Below are 18,800 nucleotides of genomic sequence, written 5' to 3' on the forward strand. Positions count from 1 at the left end.
AGTGATATCAGGGCTCTCTCAGCCTCACCCACCTCACAGGGTGTCTGTTGTGGGGAGAGGAAAGAGAAGACAACTGTAAGCTGCTTTGAGACTCCTTTGGGTAGAGAAAAGTGGCATATAAGAACCTTCTTCTTCTTCTTCTTCTTCTTCTTCTTCTTCTTCTTCTCGCCCTGCCGCAACCCCTGTGAAAGGGTCGTTTAACCCCCAGGTTGAGAACCAGTGATATAGTACAAACACCATCTAGTCTGCAAAAGTCTCTCTTTCTCTCAAAACTTTCTGGAAATTCACAAGCCAGAGATCCCTTCCTTGCTATTTGCCCCTCAGCAGCCGCTGATATTAAGATGCACATTTCACGATCGTGGGTAAGTCGGCTGAAACATAAACATTATTTTTTTTAATTGTAAGATACAACAGATGAGAAAAATCTTAGAAGAAAAAGAAAAGAATTACAACTATGTATCTTTTCTCTTACATTACTCGGTGAATCTTGCTACATTCTTGTTTTATCTCTCCTCTAACCAGTTTAAATCTCGTCAACCCTCTAACTCGGGCTTTCTCAACCAGGGTTTCATGAAACCCTGGTTTTTCTTGATGGCCCTGAAAGGGTTTCCTAAATGGGTGGGAGTTAATTAATTGTAATATATATATATTTTAAAATTTTTAAACGTTCATTGGAATGTCAACCTGCCCCTCCCTCCCAAAATGGCCAATGGTGGGCCTGGAGGGGGTGGGAAGGGGAGGAGCCCAGGTGGGCATGTCCACAGCTCTGCTTCCCAACCATATTCTGCATGATTTCACCACTTTTGGGGTTTCTCGAAGCCTGAAGAATGTTTCAGAGGTTTCTCAATGGTAAAAAAGTTGAAAAAGGCTGCTCTAATCCTTAGACCCGTATCATTTTTTTTTACTCAGGAGAGGAAGGCAATGACAGAACACTTCTTGCCTTGAAAGTCCCTTGCTGGGGCTGTTATAGTTTAGTGCTGCCTTGATGGCTTTTACAGAGATATAAGACCCCATAGGAGACCACACCTTATTCCTTCCTGCTTCATTTTCAAGATCCTGGATCTTTTAGTCCTCAAGATGTAGATCTCCATTGGATTTCCGAGAATATCTGAGAATCACAGAATCATAGAGTTGGAAGGGGTCATACAGGCCATCTAGTCCAATCCCCTGCTCAATGCAGGATCAGCCCAAAGCATCCTAAAGCATCCAAGAAAAGTACGTATCCAACCTTTGCTTGAAGACTGATAGGGAGGGGGAGCTCACCACCTCCTTAGGCAGCCTATTCCACTGCTGAACTACTCTGACTGTGAATTCCCCCCCCCCCAATATCAAGCCTATATCGTTGTACTTGTAGTTTAAACCCATTACTGCGTGTCCTTTCCTCTGCAGCCAACAGAAACAGCATCCTGCCGTCCTCCAAGTGACAACATTTCAAATACTTAAAGAGGTCTATCATGTCCCCTCTGACTTCCCCATTGCTGAGAATCTCCTCTCCGCTCACCCCATTTGCCTTTGGAGTTCTGATCCTGCTTTTTTCATAATTGTATTACGTTACAAAAACAGAATGTTCCAGTCTTATCATTCATATGCCACAAGTCACTAAACGTTCTCTCCTTTTGCAAAAGAGAAGATAACCTCCCATTTCTGTAACCGCCCTTTTAAGTCAGTTTGCCCCAATATAGATGGCCCTCCTTTCCCTACAGATTTGTTTTTCTTCATAATAAAGCTACATTATTCTTTGAAGCAGCCTGTGAGGGTGTTAGGCTAAGAAAGAGTGACCAGCCTAAGATGACCCGTCAGGATTTTGTGGCATGAATGGCTATTTGAACCTGGGTCTCCCAGGTTTCTGTTGGATTTGAGTCTGTGTAGGCATTGTTTCATGGAAAGATACCGGCTGGATTAGGATTATTTTTAAAATCAGTCAGAAACGTTCTGCAATGGAATAGATTTACAAAGGAGGTGGCGAGTTCCCCTCTCTGGCTGTCTTCAAACTGTGGCTGGACAGATACTTATCCTGGATGCTTGAGGCTGATCCTGTATTGAGCAGGGGGTGGGACTAGATGGCCTGCATGGCACCTTCCAACTATAAAGAGCCAGTTTGGTGCAGTGGTTAGGAGTGCGGACTTCTAATCTGGCATGCCGGGTTCGATTCTGCACTCCCCCACATGCAGCCAGCTGGGTGACTTTGGGCTCGCCACGGCACTGATAAAGCTGTCAGAGCTCTCTCAGCCCCACCTACCTCACAAGTTGCCTGTTGGCAGGAAAGGAAGGGAAGGCAATTGTAAGCCGCTTTGATACTCCTTTGGGTAGTGCAAAGTGGGGTATAAAAACAACTCTTCTTAATTTCGATTTTGTTTGAAATGGAAGCTCTTCCTTAAAAAAAAAAGAAGATGTTCAGTGGAGATGGTATTGTGGCCTACATGTTTTTAAGTTGTGCCTCAAGGAGTCTTTCTCTCACCTCATTTCTACCCAGTGAACCCCCATGCCACAGGTCACTGTATTCTCCAGTTTCTGTCTCTTTTGGGATATCTCCTACGAATGACATAATCCTGGGCACAGAATAATATGTGGGTCAGGGGCTATGCTGGAATAGTAGAATAGCAGGAGCAACACAAAACCGGTCCATATATGACTGGCCGGAGAGCTGAAACCGTTCTTTGGTGGGCTGAAAAAAACACAAGACCCCAAAGGACACAGCGCCAAGCGGCAGCACAGACAGCCGCGAGCCATTAAAATTCACAAGCACATCAGCCGACAGCCTGCCAAATCTCGCTCAAGGTCATGTGCCACAGAAGTGCCCGATGACAAGGTCCCCCAGAGATGTTTGGCTGAGATGTTTCCCCTAGACTTGGCAAAGGGCGCGAGGCCATGTGCTAGGGAGGTGTGGGGGTATAATACTCATTGGCGTTCGGCTGGTTCAGGTCTTCTCTGTCTCTGCAGCCGTGCTGATCTCAGCACCTGACCCCCCCACCCCCCAACCACTTGCCTAAGACGGGAGGATGAATACAGTGGGCAACTGTGTGGCCCCACTTATTTAGTTGCTTTGTACTGCGCTTTCCCCACAGTGAGAATGTGAAGCGGCTCATGTCATTCTTCCCTCCTCCATTTTCTCCTCCCAACAACCCTGTGAGGCTGCTTAGCCTGAAAAAATGCGACTGACCCAAGAGTTTTCTTTTCCTCTCCCCACTGCAGACACCCTGTGAGGGAGGTGAGGCTGAGAGAGCTCTGAGAGAACTGGGACTGTCCCAAGTTCTAAAAATAGGCTTGAGAGTTTCAAAATGTCTTACGGTCACCTTCCCTTCCTCTCCCCACAGTGGACACCCTGTGGGGGAGGTGAGGCCAAGAGAGCTCTGAGAGAACTGGGAACTGGTAGACATATGGTGGTGGGAAGTTGCTGCCGTTTTGCGTTCAGCCCATAAGTTTTTCAAAGCGAGAGACATTCAGAGGTGTGTTTGCCATTTCTTGCCTCCTCATAGCAAACCTGGGGCTTCCTTGGCGCTCTCTTTCATCCAAGTACTTAAACAGCTTAGCTTCCAAGATCTGAGGAGATCTTGCCTGGACCATTCGGATCAGGGCTCTTCAGTCATTGGGAGCGGTGTCTTGCTAGTTTCACACATTTAAAAACAGCAAGCTTCCCCAAACGAATGTGTGGAGGTCTGCCTTGTGCCCTATGTCCCTAGCAGGGCCTTGTACTCTGCAGGTTCCAACTCATTGACCATTCCTGGCCCTAGGGAGGCACGCCTGGCCTCAACCAGGGACAGGGCTTTCTCTGTCCTGGCCCCTACCTGGTGGAATGAGCTCCCGGGGGAGCTGCGGGCCCTCGGAGAGCTTTCTGCTTCCCGGAGGGCCTGCAAAACGGAGCTCCTCTGCCAGGTTTATGGCTGGGGCCATACTAGAGCAAATGGCATGGGTCGCCTCTCCTGCTGGTGCCCAAATATTTTGGTGTCGAACATCTGGTTCTCGCCATGCTGCCATTGGGGACAATGTTTTTTTGCCACCTGTGGAAGTTATTGATATTGGGGTTTTTAATGGGATTTTATGGGGGTTTTATTGTATTGTATAGATTTTTGTGTAACCCGCTGAGAGCTGGTCTCTGAGAGTGGTGGCTTAGGAATCCTATTATTATTATTATTATTATTATTATTATTATTATTATTATTATTATTATTATTATTATTATTATTATTATTATTATTATTAATCTGCCACTCTGAAATAACTACACCACACTAGCTCTCTGCGTAGAGTTCCCCCCATGCTGGACTAGGATCTGGGAGACCCCAGTTTTGAATCTGATTCCCCAAGAAGCTGCCCTTGGGCCAGCCAACCTTGCAGGATTGTTGTGAGGAGACAATAGAGAAGGGAACGATGCAGGCGGCTTTGGGTCTCCCTTGGGGAGAAAGGAAGGGTCGAAATGGAAGAAAATACAGAAATCCCGATTTTGTTTCCTGTGGGGGGCAGGGGAGGCAGGGTCCAGCATGCCACATGGAGGCGGGCACAGTGCGGGAGATCAGGTGACACCGAAATGTCACCTGGGCTGGATCTCAGCTCATCCAGCAGCCACGCGGTGGCTTCGGAAAGGGGTAACTCTGCAAGCGGGGGGCACCCCCCAGTCTCCCAAGGGGTCTGTTTGGGGTGGTCCAAACAGTATTTGCAGGAGGGGACATCCCACACACTACCCCAACCCGGTCAAGAAGAGTCCAAATTTGTCTCAACCAAAGAGGGACCCATTAAGCTGGCTGCTTTTTTTTGTTGTTGTTGTTCTGACTTGGGGGGATGACGACAGTGACTGGCCGGTGGTCTCTTTATCTCCTTGCAGCCCCCTCCCCTGCTTCCGGACCCCCCCTGTTTGCTCCATAGAAACAAGGGTGGTTGGATGGAGGCCGGGGGTGGGGTGGGGGTGTTGTTTGAGAAGGAGAGAGAGGCAGAGAGGCAGGTGGGCTCCTCCGATGCCAGCCAGCCTGCATTCTCACCAGCTCAGAGACTTCCTCCAAGCCCTGCTTAGCATCTCCCTCCTCCCCACACACACACCGCTCCCCTCCCCAGCAGTTTTCTTCCATTCTCTGGTGGGCAAGGAAGTCATGGGGGGAGGAAGCCAGTGGGGGCTTCTTCCTCCTTCCCTGTGCCCCCTCCCCAAAAAAAGAGCGAGAGCTGGTGGTTGGGGGAGGGGGGTGAGCGAGAAGAGACCCTTTCCCTGCCGAGGAGGAGGAAGTTCCAGCACTTGGCCAGGCGGAGTGGGCTGCAACCTGTTTCCCCCCTCCTTCCCCCTCCTCCCTTCTCTCGCCCAATGGCAGGGTGGCTCCCCTCCCTGACGGGCAGATGGCAAATGCAGCGGGGCGGCAGCTCGCAGCAGCCCCCCTCCCCTCCCCTCCCTCACCTTGCTGGGCTTGTCTCCCCCCCCCCCTCTCCACGACCGCCTCTAGATCGAGCCCTGGGCTGGGACTAGGAGGAGAAACACCCCTTCCACGGAGCGGGCAGGCGGGGATGCCTTTTTTTGGCTGTTGCCTGTAAAACAAAGCCAGGAGGAGAAGGAGGAGGAGGAAGAGGAGGAGGAGGAAGGACGCGTCGGCTTTAAAGCCCAGCCTCGGCGCAGAGAGCTCGCCTGTACTGCAAGGGGGACCGGACCTGAGCTCTCGACCCCCCCCGCCCCTCCCAGGGGGGAAATCAAAGCCCCCCACCCAACCTGCTCCCTTTTAGGACGGTTCTCTGCACCATTGGCCGTGGTCTTGGGGCTTGCCTGGCTGATCGGGGCTTTTTTTCCTGTGCGTCTGGACTGGTGGGGGCTTCCCCCCTTTTTTAAAAAAATAGGATTTTGAATTCAATTCCAACCCAGATCCGGCATGGAGAAAGGATCGCACGCCCAGCTGCTGAGCGCGCCTGCCGGGGCCATGGAGGAGCCGCGGAACGCGTGGCTGTAAAGGAAGGGGGGGAAGACCCCCACCCCCCACAGGCCATCGCAGAGAGGAGGAGGAGAAGGGGGCGCTCTCGCTCGCTCGCCCACCCGCCGCCCCCTCCGGTCACACCCCGCCCGGCCACTTCGGCGGAACGAGCCGCGGACCCTCGGTGGGATCACCTCTCTCTTTGCCTTCCAGGATGGCTCGCTTTGGCGAGGCGATGGCCGGCAGGCCGGGCGCCGGCGAGGGAGCCGCCGAGCAGAGCCGGAGCCGTCCGGGCGCCCCAGCTCCAACGGGAGCCCCCGCGGGCGCCTACAAGCAGACGAAAGCCCAGCGGGCCCGGACCATGGCCCTCTACAACCCCATCCCGGTCCGCCAGAACTGCTTCACTGTCAACAGATCCCTCTTCATCTTCGGCGAGGACAACCTGGTCAGGAAATACGCCAAGAAGCTCATCGACTGGCCATATCCTTTTCTTTGCCCCCCTCTCCCCTTTCCCTTTCCTTTCCCTTTCCCTTTCCCTTTCCCTTTCCCTTCCCTTCCCTTCCCTTCCCCTTCCCTTCCCTTCCCTTCTTCCCCAGCTGGTGTTTGGACACGCTGCCCCTGGTGGGGAATGGCAACGTGGAGTCAAGGTAAGCCACTCGCTCCGCATGCCTTCCCTCCGCCTTCCCTGCTGCCCAAACCTGCCCCGCTCTCTCCATCTCTCTCCTCCCTTTTCCAGCTCTTCCAGTGGACTGGGCCGGATGGCTCTCTGGAGGCGATTTCTGCCACTCCAGCTGGCTCCGGAGGGCTACAGGTTCTCCGGCAAGATCTGGGAAGGGAGGGGGGGACACCTGTGCAACAGGGGATTCGATGCATGAGCTTCCGCCACAGCTGGAGTTTCCTGGCCGCCTGTGCACCTCAGCCCAGGGCGTTTTGGTACATCCCTGGCCTCCGGGAAGGAAGGGGCGTAAAAGAGGAGCTGGGGGGGGGGCTTTGGGAGGTGCTTGCCGAGACCGAGCCTCCTTTCGATCCACACAGAGTGCTGGGTTTGGCTAAGGAGGAGAACTAGCCCTTTTTCCCCTGAACTCTGCCTGTGCGGAGCGTTGGTGTGTTAGAGGCTGGTCCAGCCAGCGAGGTGGGCAGAGCGAATTCAGGATCCCTTTTCACATCCCTTGTGCCAACATTTTGGAGAGATGTAAATGTAGGCGGGAATACGGCTATGTAGATATGCATGTATTTCCCCCCCCTGCAAATACAGAAATCCTGTAATCTTCTTCCTTCTGTGAATCACAAAGACTTGATTTTTTAAAAATCCCCATTAGCGTCGAGAGTAAGCCAGCGCACGAGTACAACTTTTGTGCTCAGCCTTGCACCAGCCTTCTTGTCCTTCTGCCACAGAATCGAAGAAGAGGGCTTGGAAACCTCCCCCCCCCCACAGATATCCCCTGCCCCATCATGTGGAACTTGTTTGAGAGACAATGGTCATGATTCAAGGACTGGGTGAGCTCCTCTCCCACCCACCCCGCCCATGGAGTTAGGAGACTGGACTGATGCCACTTGTGCTCCGGAGCCAAATCTGGTGAAGGCTGCATCCGCCCCCCCCCCCCCCCCGAGCTCGGCGCTAATCAATCTGTTGCCATGAGCCAATCAAGGCTGCCCCCACCCACCCTTTTTTGTAGTCCAATGCATAAGATGCTGATGCATAGCGTAAGTGCCTTAAGTACCTCAAGCCCACCTACACCCACCGTTTCTCCCTGCCAGGCTTTGCTATTGTAGATTGATGGCTGGGAGAAATTGCTCTTCCCACACCCATGAGAACTGCCTTTGTCCAATCGTTGAACTGAGAAGGCTGAGAAATAATGGGGGCCCCATGAGGGTCAAAGGAGAAGCACCCCCAGCAGCCCCCCAGCCCCAAGATTTTAACGTAGGGGTTCTCAAAGTGGGCAGTATGCCCCCTAGGGGCAGTGGGAGGACCCAAGGAGGGCAGTGAGGAATTTGGGGGCAGTAAGGGGGAAGCAGTCTATCCCTGCTGTGGCTGTATTTTCCTAGTGAGAGATGTTCCTAGGTGGCTTGCCATTGCCTACCTCTGGGTAGTAGAGAGCCAGTTTGGTGTAGTGGTTAGGAGTGCGGACTTCTAATCTGGCATGCCAGGTTCGATTCTGCGTTCCCCCACATGCAACCAACTGGGTGACCTTGGGCTCGCCACGGCACTGATAAAGCTGTTCTGACCGGGCAGTGATATCAGCGCTCTCTCAGCCTCACCCACCCCACAGGGTGTCTGATGTGGGGAGAGGAATGGGAAGGCGACTGTAAGCCGCTTTGAGCCTCCTTCGGGTAGGGAAAAGCGGCATATAAGAACCAACTCTTCTTCTTCTTATACATCCTTGGTGGTCTCCTATTCCAGTGCTGACCCTAAGCCAACCTTGCTTAGCTTCCCAAAGAAAATGACGGCTTCAGAAGGTAGACTGGATGGGATCATATTCCTGCTGAGCTCCTTCCCCTCCTCAGACTCTGCCCTTCCCAGACTCCATCCCAGATCTCCAGGAATTTCTTAATTCAGAGTTGGCAACCTTTCCCCAAATGTCTCCATCTTCAGGAGGCTGGAAAAGCCTTCTCCTGCTTGCTCCTGGCCATGGGATATTCCATTGCTTGCCTCTCGCTCTCCTCTCTCCCTCTCTCCCATCTGTCTTTCCCCCCAAAAGTGGCTTTTACGAATGACATTTATAAAGAACTTACAGATTTTTCCCCAGAGTAAAATACATCCACTGTGTAACAACTCAAAAGGAAGTGTAGGTACTAGAGTGTGTTTTGAATTTGCAGTGGATCTAACACCAAGAAAGAGGTGTGTGTTTGTATGTATTGAGGGGGCACTAGGGAGGCAGCCTGGGAGCAAATGGAACGGCAGCCCCAAAGTTTCGGGAGCCACTGCTCTAAAGGAAGAAGCCTTTCCCTTTTAGTACCATGGACAGCTCCTCATCCCCCTCCTCCCCTTCTTGAGCACATGCTCAGAACGTCTCAAAACTGGTCAAGTTTCTTGAAGGAGCTTCTGTAAGGCTTTTGTATGCGCCCTGAAAGGGGATTGAAAGAATATTTTAAAGTCTAGGGTTTTATCCCCCTCCCCTTCCAATCACATGTTTAAATTTGGAGTGAGATTCTAATTTGAGTTCCTGATTATGGGCTGTGAACTAGGAAGTGACTTGCGTTCCACATTAACGCATTCAGAGTGAAGGGGGGGGGGTGTGGTGTGGCACTGTGTTCAACAACCCTATTGCGATCCTTGTGTGGTTCACCTTTGCTTAGGACTTGGCATCTGGCTTGATAGAGTGGCTCCGTATTTGGGCAGGTGATTAAGGAGGGAGGGCCTGTATGGTTACAACATTGCCCCACGCCCTATCACAGCATCCCAACACATTTATGGTACCGTTTCCTTGTAGGGGCCTGTCCGCAGAACCTGACCCAGCTAGTGCCCAAAGTGAAAGAAAGCCCTGTTTGATTCAGCTGGATTTGACTTTCCCCCCATAGGAGCAGGTGGCACTCCCCTGGGCCAAACTTCATTTGTTGATTATTGGTGCCCCAGCAAGTCTGAAGATCCTCCTTCAGCCAAATCACTTTTTCTCTAATTTAAGTGGTTCTTGCATGGGAGAAGAAGCCATGTAAGCTGGAGAAAACTCATGAAGCTGCCCTGGCAGGTGCTCATGGTCACTGTAGTCCGTGGACACCCGGAGAGCCACACTTTGGCCACACCTGGTCTACTCAGACTAGCAGAGCTCCTTCACATCACCTGCTTCTTGGTCCTTTATACTGGAGATGTCAGGGATTGAACCTGGGACCTTCTGGATGCTGAGTAGAGGCTCTTCCACTGAGCCACAGCCCTTCCAGTGGCTGAATATGCCCCAGTTAAAAAGTATGTTTTAGGACATAACTGAGACTGGGTTTGAATCTGCTTATATTTCATAGAGATAACAGTGTTCAGGGAAAGGCCACTCTTTGTTTGTCTCCTGGCTTGAAACCCGATTTACTTTTCTGCAGAAGAGCCACTGGAGATCAGTCCTGGCCTAATCATGTTTCCACACCAAGTATTGTTAATTGCAGCAGTGCCAGAATGGGACAGAAACCAGGAGCCAGCTTTCCTTAGGTATGGAGATGCTCATGGCCCTTTTGCTGTTGCTGCCAACATGAGCTGTGCTCAGTACCCTTTTCTCTGTTTTTGTCAACACGGTTGTCCAGAGTCACCATATCCCAGCTGCCCTTCCACAACAGAAATCCAGCTTCGTGTAGAGGTTCAGAGCAGTGGCCTCTAATCAGGAGAGCGGGGTTTGATTCCCCGCTCCTCCACATGCAGCCAGCTGGGTGAGCTTGGGCTCATCACAGTTCTGACAGAGCTGTTCTCACACATCAGTTCCTTCAGAGCTCTCTCAGCTCCACCTACCTCACAGGGCGTTTGTTGTGGGGAGAGGAAGGGAAGGCGACTGTAAGCCACATTGAGACTCCTCTGGGTAGTGAAAAGTGGGGTATGAAAACCAACTCTTCTTCTTCTCCTCCTCCTCCTCCTCCAACTATGCAAGTTTAAAAAATGAAATTATGTCCCTATGAATCAAAGATGGTTATAAAGAGGAAAAGGGGAAGAGTTGCAGGAGCACATTATAGATTAAGTTTAGTTGGTATCCTCTAACCTTATTTGGCCCTTAACTTTTTTGTGACATATCCTAGGTAAGGATGCTTGAAATTACATCTCCATGGAGTAATTCTGTAGCTTCTCAACCAGCCAGCACACTAGTGTGCAAAGCTGTTTTGATCCATATCAAAATACAAAAACACTAGCTACAAAATGCCTTTTATGAAGACCACAAAACAGTGCGGAAGCTTTCGAGTTCTCCAGAATTCTGAATCAGGTTGCATGTGTTTTATCTTTAGTTGGGGAAGGATAAATGAGATCTTTTCAGCTGTGAGCTTAGCCTCACCCTGACAGCAGAATGATTTTCTGGCTTGGGGAGAGGCTGTGGCTCAGTGGCAGGGCAACCGCTTGGCATTCAGAAGGTCCAGGTTCAATCCCCGGCATCTCCAGTTAAAAGGGTCAGGTAGTCAGGGATGGGGAAGACTTCTGCCAGAAGCTTAGGGCTAATCCTGCATTGAGCAGCGGGTTGGACTAGATGGCCTGTATGGTCCCTTCCAACTCTATGATTCTATGATTCTAGGCCTTGTGGATCTACCGCCGGTCTGAGTAGACAGTGATGACTTTGGAGGATCAATGATTAATGCGGTTTCAAGCGTGGCTTTGGTGGGCTCAGGGTGTGGCTGCCTGGTATCAGGTTGTGCCCTTGCCATGCTGAGAAAATGAAGCAAGGACACAGGAGGACATTCACTGGATCAGGTAACAAAACGATGGTTGATCAGTTATCGGAGAGGCATTTGGTCACCAAGGCATTCTCTTAGTTATATAGCTTAGCAGCCAGCATCTTTAAACAGCCCCGTGGCGCAGAGCACCACGGACTGAAAAAAGCACTAAGGGCTGTGTGGGAGGAGTTAGGGCGGGCCCTGTCCGTGATAAAAACTCAGAGGGGCCAATCAGGAGCGGCGAAGCGGCTCCTGATTGGCCCCTCTGAGTGTCCATCCCGCCTTCGCGCGGCTCCCCATTGGCTGCTTCACCCGCCCAGGGAATGTGCCCGGCTGCTCTGCCGGCCAGGAGAAGGCTCGGCTGACTCTTGGCGGGGGGGGGGGGGGTGGCCTGGGCAGCCTTCTCCCGGCCAGCGGAGCGGCCTCGCTGCATTGGGAACGTGGCGAGCGAGCTCCGCCGGCCGGGAGAAGGCTCGGCTGACTCTTGGCAGCGGGGTGGCCAGGGCAGCCTTCTTACCACCACGCCGTCCCTCGCCCCTTTCTAGCGCCCATTTTATTGCTTCTTAAAATGGGCTTAAAATCTAGTGGTGTCATAATTAGAAGAAGAAGAAAAGTTGGTTCTTCTATGCCACTTGTTTCTACCCGAAGGAGTCTCGGAGTGGCTTACATTCAGCTTCCTTTCCTCTTCCCACAACAGACACCCTGTGAGGTGGGTGAGACTGAGAGAGCGCTGATATTACTGTTCGGTCAGAACAGAAGAAGAAGAGTTGGTTCTTATATGCCACTTTTCTCTCCCAGAATGAGTCTCAAAGTGGCTTACAGTCGCCTTCCCTTTCCTCTCCCCATAACAGACACCCTATGAGGTGGGTGAGGCTGAGATTGCCCTGATATCACTGCTCGGTCAGAACAGCTTTATCAGTGCCCTGGCGAGCCCAAGGTCACAGTTCTCCGAACTTTCCCAACCTCAACTCCCTCGCAGGGGGGGGGTTGTTGTGGGGAGAGGAAGGGAAGCTGCTTTAGGACCCCTTCGGGTAGTAAATAGTGGGCTATAGAAAACCAACTCTTCGTCTCCTCCTCCTCCTCTTTAATCTTTGTGAGTGACCCATTAAAAACGTAACTGCAGTGTCAAGAATTTGTACAGCCCGAGCTCAGGAGCAGGGCGGGGTGGGTGGAAATCTAGAATTATGACCATGTCAAACACTGATAGAAACTGTTCTCTAGAAGAAGCTTCGTTTAGTCTTCGTCTGGTCCCGAGCTATCAGATGCTGCGTAGGAGCAATGAACTCCGGAGGCTGAGAATTAGCCTAGTGAGCGATCCGTGGCAGCGTATGCCAAAAGCCTGGGAGCAGAAGGGAACAGGGATGGGCAACATCTGCCCCTGCGACTAGCAAGCAGCACAGAGTCCCTGAACTGGCTGAGCTTGATAGAAATCCTCAGAGACATGCCTAAGAGAGGGGCGGAGGCTGCGTGGTCTGGAGTGGCTTGGCACGTCAAAAAGCCCTGGTTCAATCCACAGCATTTCTGGTTGAAAAAGGAAGGAACAGTTGTCAGGCGTGGCCAAACTGTGGCCCTGCAAATGTCCATGGTGCAGGCAGGGGCTCATGGTAATTGTAGTCCGTGGACATCTGGAGAGCCACAGTTAGGTCATGGTCCCGTTGGGTAGCCTTCTCCCTCCCTGGTGGGGCTCTCTCAGCCTCACCAGCCTCACAGGGAGTCTGTTGTGGGGAGAAGAAAGGGAAGGCGACTGTAAGCCGTTTTGAGACTACTTCTTCTTCTTCTTCTTCTTCTGGGTTCCTGTTCTTGGCACGATGCTCAAATGCATTAGGGCAGGGGTAGTCAACCTGTGGTCCTCCAGAGGTTCATGGACTACAATTCCCATGAGCCCCTGCCAGCAAATGCTGGCAGGGGCTCATGGGAATTGTAGTTCATGGACCTCTGGAGGACCACAGGTTATAACTACCCCTGCATTAGGGCACGTACATTCATATACATTTCCCCATATGGGGGCGGGGGCTACTTGCATCACGGGACCCCCTTCCCCCCCGGTTCCGGTCCCTCTCCTCACTCCTTCCTCCTGCCTTGGAAATGGCAGCTTCTCACCTGGCAGGCATCTCTCCCAGCAGGAAGCGAGGAAGCAAAAGCTCGCAGCCGTTCTTCAAGGCTTTTCTGCGCGAGGCGTGGGCTTTATTTGAGAATATTAAATCATTTTTTTTTAAAGCTAAGAACCTTCCTGTGGCTTTTACTGAATGGCAGCCAGTGGAGGCTATCCAATGCAGCTCCCTCCTGCAAAGACCCGTGGAAATGAACAGGCTCTTTGACAAGTTGCTTTGACTCCAGTGGGGCATGTGGCAGAAATATTCCCCGGCACCCAGGGCTGGCGAAACACCACGTGGACATAACTCATGGGCACATATGGAGCATTTCCCACGTGTTTTGGGTTTTAAGCTGGGTCCAGCAGTGTGTTTAACTCCTTTAGCACAGGGGAAGTCAACCTGTGGTCCTCCATATGTCCATGGACTACAATTCCCATGAGCCCCTGCCAGCAAACGCTGGCAGGGGCTCATGGGAATTGTAGTTCATGGACATCTGGAGGACCACAGGTTGACTTCCCCTGCTTTAGAGGCTCCTTGTGACCAATTCATGCATGTTGCTCAGAGGCATTTAGGCGAATTCCACATGGGCGGAAAAGGCCAGATCGGCTGTGGGGCTAATCCCTGCGAATCCCCACAGCTGCATGACTGCTGATTGTTATTATTATTTATTATTTATTAGATTAGTATGACCGCCGCTCTCGGAGAACCGGCTTGCGGTGGTTTACCACATTTCAAATACAAATCAATAGATGAAAACCATTTAAATTCCCCATTAAAACCCCCATAAAACAATGCACATTTACAAAGATGGTGCCCGCACAGGCTATTGGTTGGAAGACACAAAGATGGATAATTGGGCACAGGATAGATCAATCTGGGAATCCGGGCCAGTCTAGTACTGGCCTCTGTCCCTAAGGGGAGGGGGCCGATCTTAGCCCCCGGGCCACCACCCAACCTCAGACGAGCGGAAGAGCTCCGTTTTGCAGGCCCTGCGGAACTCAGAGAGCTCTGACAGGGCCCACAGCTCTTCAGGGAGCTCATTCACCAGGTAGGGGCCAGGACTGAAAAGGCCCCGGCCCTGGTTGAGGCCAGGCATGCTTCCCTGATGTCCTGGCCCTGACCTGGGCCTGACATAGATCAGACCCTCCATTGCCCTGTGGGAGCCAACAGGGCCTGTCCTACGGAGTCCCAAAGGGGACAGAAAATGCCCCACTCGGCTCTGTGGTGCTTTGAGGTGCTGCAGGGCTGGATGGGCATTTTTTGGGGGCAAGAAGGTTGGGTTTCATTGTCACACAATCCCACCTTCCTGCATCCACACGGTGGAACCTTTCCACCCCGGCTGCGTCTGGGATGCAGAAATCCGGGGCAGATAGTGTCTTCCACTGAAATGTGTCCCCCATGAGCGGCAGCCTGGAGTGGTGCTGCTGGTACAGAATCAGCCTTACCGGCATGGAAAAGTAATGCCGAGTTGGTTTCGCAGTTCCAGTGATCAGAACCTGTTCCGTGTGCACATGTTGGGGCAAGAGCAAAAGTCACAGCTGTCGGTGGGCAGGCAATGATTTATCTGAGTCTCATTCAGAAGAAAATAGCGGACTTCCTCCCTCCCTGCAAAAGGAGGAAAAAGTTAAATTCAAATGTTTTACGTTATTTATTTTTTTTTGTGGTTGTGGGTTTTCCAGGCTGTGGGGCTGTGGTCTGGTAGTTTCAGTCTCTGACGCTTCACCAGTAACTGCGGCTGGCATCTTCAGAGGTAGGACAGGGCAAGACGGGAATTTGTAGGACATGGCAAGATGGGAATCTCTCTGGGCCAGTGAAGGTTGAACCCCTGGTATACCCAGTTAAAAGGATAATGTAGGAAGCAATGTGAAAAATGCCTGTTTGAGATGCTGGAGAGCAGATGTTAGTCTGATAGCAATGGCCTTTCTAGACGATGGGTCTGGGTTAGGCTAAGGCAGCCTCCATATCAACAGAGGCATCCCATCGAAATCGCAAGACGTCATAGTGTACCTGCTGTACACCGCACAGGTCAGGCCACAAATGGAGTGTTGTGTGCAGTTCTGGAGGCCTCACTTCCAAAAGGACATGGACAAAACTGAGAGGGTGCAGAGGAGAGCGACAAGGGTGACCAAGCCCTATGAAGAAAGGACTTGGGAATGTTCAGCCTGGAGACGAGAAGGTTGAGAGGGGACAGGATGGCTCTCTTGAAGGATCTGATAGGTTGTCACCTGGAAGAGGGCTGGGAGTGGTTACCATTGGCAGCAGAGGATAGGACCTGCAGTAATGGGTAAATGTGTAGATATCACAGTCAGAGTAGTTCAGCGGAGGAACTGGCTGCCTCAGGAGGTGGGGAGCTCTCCCTCACTGGCAGTCTTCAAGCAGCGGCTGGAGAGATCCTTATCCTGAATGCTTGAGGCTGATCCTGCATTGAGCAGGGGGTGGGACTAGATGGCCTGTGTGGCCCCTTCCCGCTCTAGGATTCCATGAAATAAGGGGCCTGAGGCATCGTTTTGATGTTGGCACACACAAAAACGAATCTCTCAAGTGCTATTATTTATGACAATGGAACAGACCCTCGTTATCCAGCGACGGCTCGCCCAGTGAGTGTGTGATGTGGATGCAAACTAAGAGAGGGTTTTGTTGCCCTGCTGGTGGGCATCTTGAAGACACCTGACTAGTCTGTGCTGGACTCAGAATGCGGGTCTGGATGGCCCCGAGGACTGACCCAGAAGGATTCTTCTTCAGCTGTTCAAACAGGGGTGTTCAGAAATGAGGAAAGGAAACATTTCCAAATGGCTTCTTCAAAAAAAGTGAGCCTGCAACCAAATCTGCTCTCTTCTCTTCCCTACCTTTTGCTCACTGGGATAAGAGAGTAATGCTACCAAACTACTAGTGCCCTGGAATAACTGGCCACAAGGATCCATGTGACGGTCATCTCCAGACTGGCCTCTTGTAACTCGCTCTACATGGTCCTTCCCTTATCCATTATCCAGAAACTGCAACTGGTGCACAATGCCCAGGTTCTGACTAGGACCCCTTGGAAGATCCATATGTAACCTGTCCTCTGGCAGCTGCACTGACTATTCCGGCTATTTAAAATGTTAGCTTTAACCTTTACGTCTCTAATCAGCCTTAATCTTGAAGGCTATACTCGGCCAGGGCCCTGCATACCTACAGGACCAGCTCTCCAAATACATCCCCTAGAGCAGGGGTAGTCAACCTGTGGTCCTCCAGATGTCCGTGGACTACAATTCCCATGAGCCCCCTGCCAGCGTTTGCTGGCAGGGGCTCATGGGAATTGTAGTCCATGGACATCTGGAGGACCACAGGTTGACTGACTATCCCTGCCCTACCCCTGCAATACAAACAGGCTAGTGGTCCCCAGCCTCAATGAAATCTGGCTGGCCTCCATCAAAGCTGTGGCCTTGGCTCTTGCCTGGTAGACTGAGCTCCCAGAAAACATCAGGGCTCTGTCTTAGCTTACTGAGTTCTGCAGGGCCTGTAAACTAAGCTCTTCCACCAGGCCTACAGTTGGGACCAGTAAAACAGTCAACATCAACATCTAATTGGCTTCTCTGCTATATTTATTTATTTGATTTATTCATTTGATTTATATATCGCCCTTCACTGAGAGGTCTCGGGGCGTGAACTCCTGCGCTGGGTTCTGGCTTTAGTATTGATTTTAGAGTCTGGTTAGCCTGGAGGGCAGATGACTAAGAGGTGATATGATAGCCATCTTCAAGTCCTTGAAGGGCTGTCACATAGGAGAGGATGGAGCAGAGTTGTTTTCTGTTGCCCCAGAGGGTTGCACCAGAACCAATGGGTTGAAATGAATTCAAAAGAATTTTCAGCTAAATATCTTTTTAAAGTTCCTGACAGTTAGAGTGGTTTCTCAATAGAACAGGCTTCCTCGGGAGGTGGTGGGTTCTCCTTCTTTGGAAGTTTTTAAGCAGAGGCTGGATAGCCCATCTGACAGAAATGCTGATTCTGTGAACTTAGGCAGATTGTGAGTGGATGGGCAGAAGGGACTGTGTCTGAGCTTGGCTCTTGTGGACCTTTCTTGCATGCCCAGGGAAATGCTGATTGCCACTTTGGGGTCAGGAGGCAAATTTCTTCCAAGCCAGACTGCCCAGGGATTCTGGGTTTTTTTGGGGGTGGGGCATCTATGTTAGTTTTTACTTGTTTTGCATTGTATTGTAGTTGTCAGCAAGCTGGTAGAGTTTGCCGACCTATGAGATTTTAGTGTTTTATTATCATACTGTGAACCACCATGAATAAAAATTCAGTAATAAAATAAATAAATAAGCAAACCTCTGGGCATGGAATTGGGGTCACTGTGGGTGGACAGGTGAATATCCTGCATTCTCCACGTCATTGGACTAGATGACCCTGGAGGGCCTTTCCCCCTCCGTGATTCTATGCATTCTGAAGCTGTGATTTTCACAGTATTGTCGAGCATATGTTGTTCAGTGCCCTGAGTCCAGCAGAGTGAAAGAAAGAAAGAAAAGTCAAAGGCAGTAGGAACCGAGGGAATCCCAGCATGAGCCTGAAAACCACATCCCCAGTGTGCAAGACCTCAGTTGGGCCATTAATGAATGGCAGGAGATTTCAGAGGTCATTCATTCACAGGGAAGCTATGAGTCAGAACGGATTTGACGGCACACAATGCATGTTGCTCTGCACCTTTGCACAGGTGTGGAGCCAGCAAGGTGTGTGTCAGGGAATGGGTCCCATTTCATGGTACCTTTTCTAACCACAAAAGCTCCCCTAATGATTTCAGGACACAAGGAAATACAAGGCCCTTCCAATACTGTGCCAGCAAGATGCCTGCTCCCCACAAGGCTTTGGTTGCCGGGTGGATTTTTTAAAACTTTGCATTCTTTCCAAAAAGGCTGAACGGACATGGGCATTCAAGCGTCCCCCTGCCCCCCAAAAGAGAACATACCGTGCGGCTCTTTTCAAGTGCCCACAATTTATTAGCTCCTCTTGTTTCAGTGCCAAGAATTTGCCAAAAGGTATTAGTCATCTGCAGTGTGTGTGTGTGTGTGCGTTACCGAAAGGACCTGTTACTTTTCTGCGTTATTAATAACAATCCGTTTCTCTCTGCCTTATGGCGAGCCTGCAAACCTATCTGCCAGGTCTAAATTGGACTCACCGAGGATGGGGCCCGAGGTGGAATGCCCACGTGGTGCTTTCCCACTGATCCATGAGGAGCGATGCATTCTTGTGAAGGTTGAATAGTGCTCTGGAAGGATAACATCTGTCTAGATCAGCCTTTCTCAACTTTTTTTTTTATCACTGAGAAACCCCTGAAACATTCTTTAGGCTTCACGAACCCCCAGAAGTGACACGATCGTGCAGAATGTGGTTGGGAAGCAGAGCTGCCCACCCAGGGTCCCTTCTCTGGGCAAAACAGAAAAAAAAAACTGCTTCTAAAGTTCATTAAAAGTGCCTTATTCCACCTGCACACATTGCATAATGCACTATCAGTGTGCATTTG

At 51.1% G+C, this 18,800-nt stretch overlaps 1 protein-coding gene across 6 annotated transcripts in view; it reads left to right on the plus strand.

Moving 5' to 3' along the window:
- The window catches only part of CACNA1E (calcium voltage-gated channel subunit alpha1 E), a 584,956-nt gene that overhangs the window by 178,661 nt on the left and 387,495 nt on the right, over positions 1–18,800 (plus strand). For all 6 annotated transcript variants that reach the window (XM_077332237.1, XM_077332232.1, XM_077332235.1 and 3 more), the window contains exon 3: positions 6,093–6,358. In XM_077332237.1, coding sequence (XP_077188352.1) covers positions 6,093–6,358 — 266 coding nt within the window. The remainder of the gene's footprint in view (positions 1–6,092; positions 6,359–18,800) is intronic.

The sequence above is a fragment of the Paroedura picta genome, chromosome 4, assembly GCF_049243985.1.
Source record: "Paroedura picta isolate Pp20150507F chromosome 4, Ppicta_v3.0, whole genome shotgun sequence".
NCBI lineage: Eukaryota > Metazoa > Chordata > Lepidosauria > Squamata > Gekkonidae > Paroedura > Paroedura picta.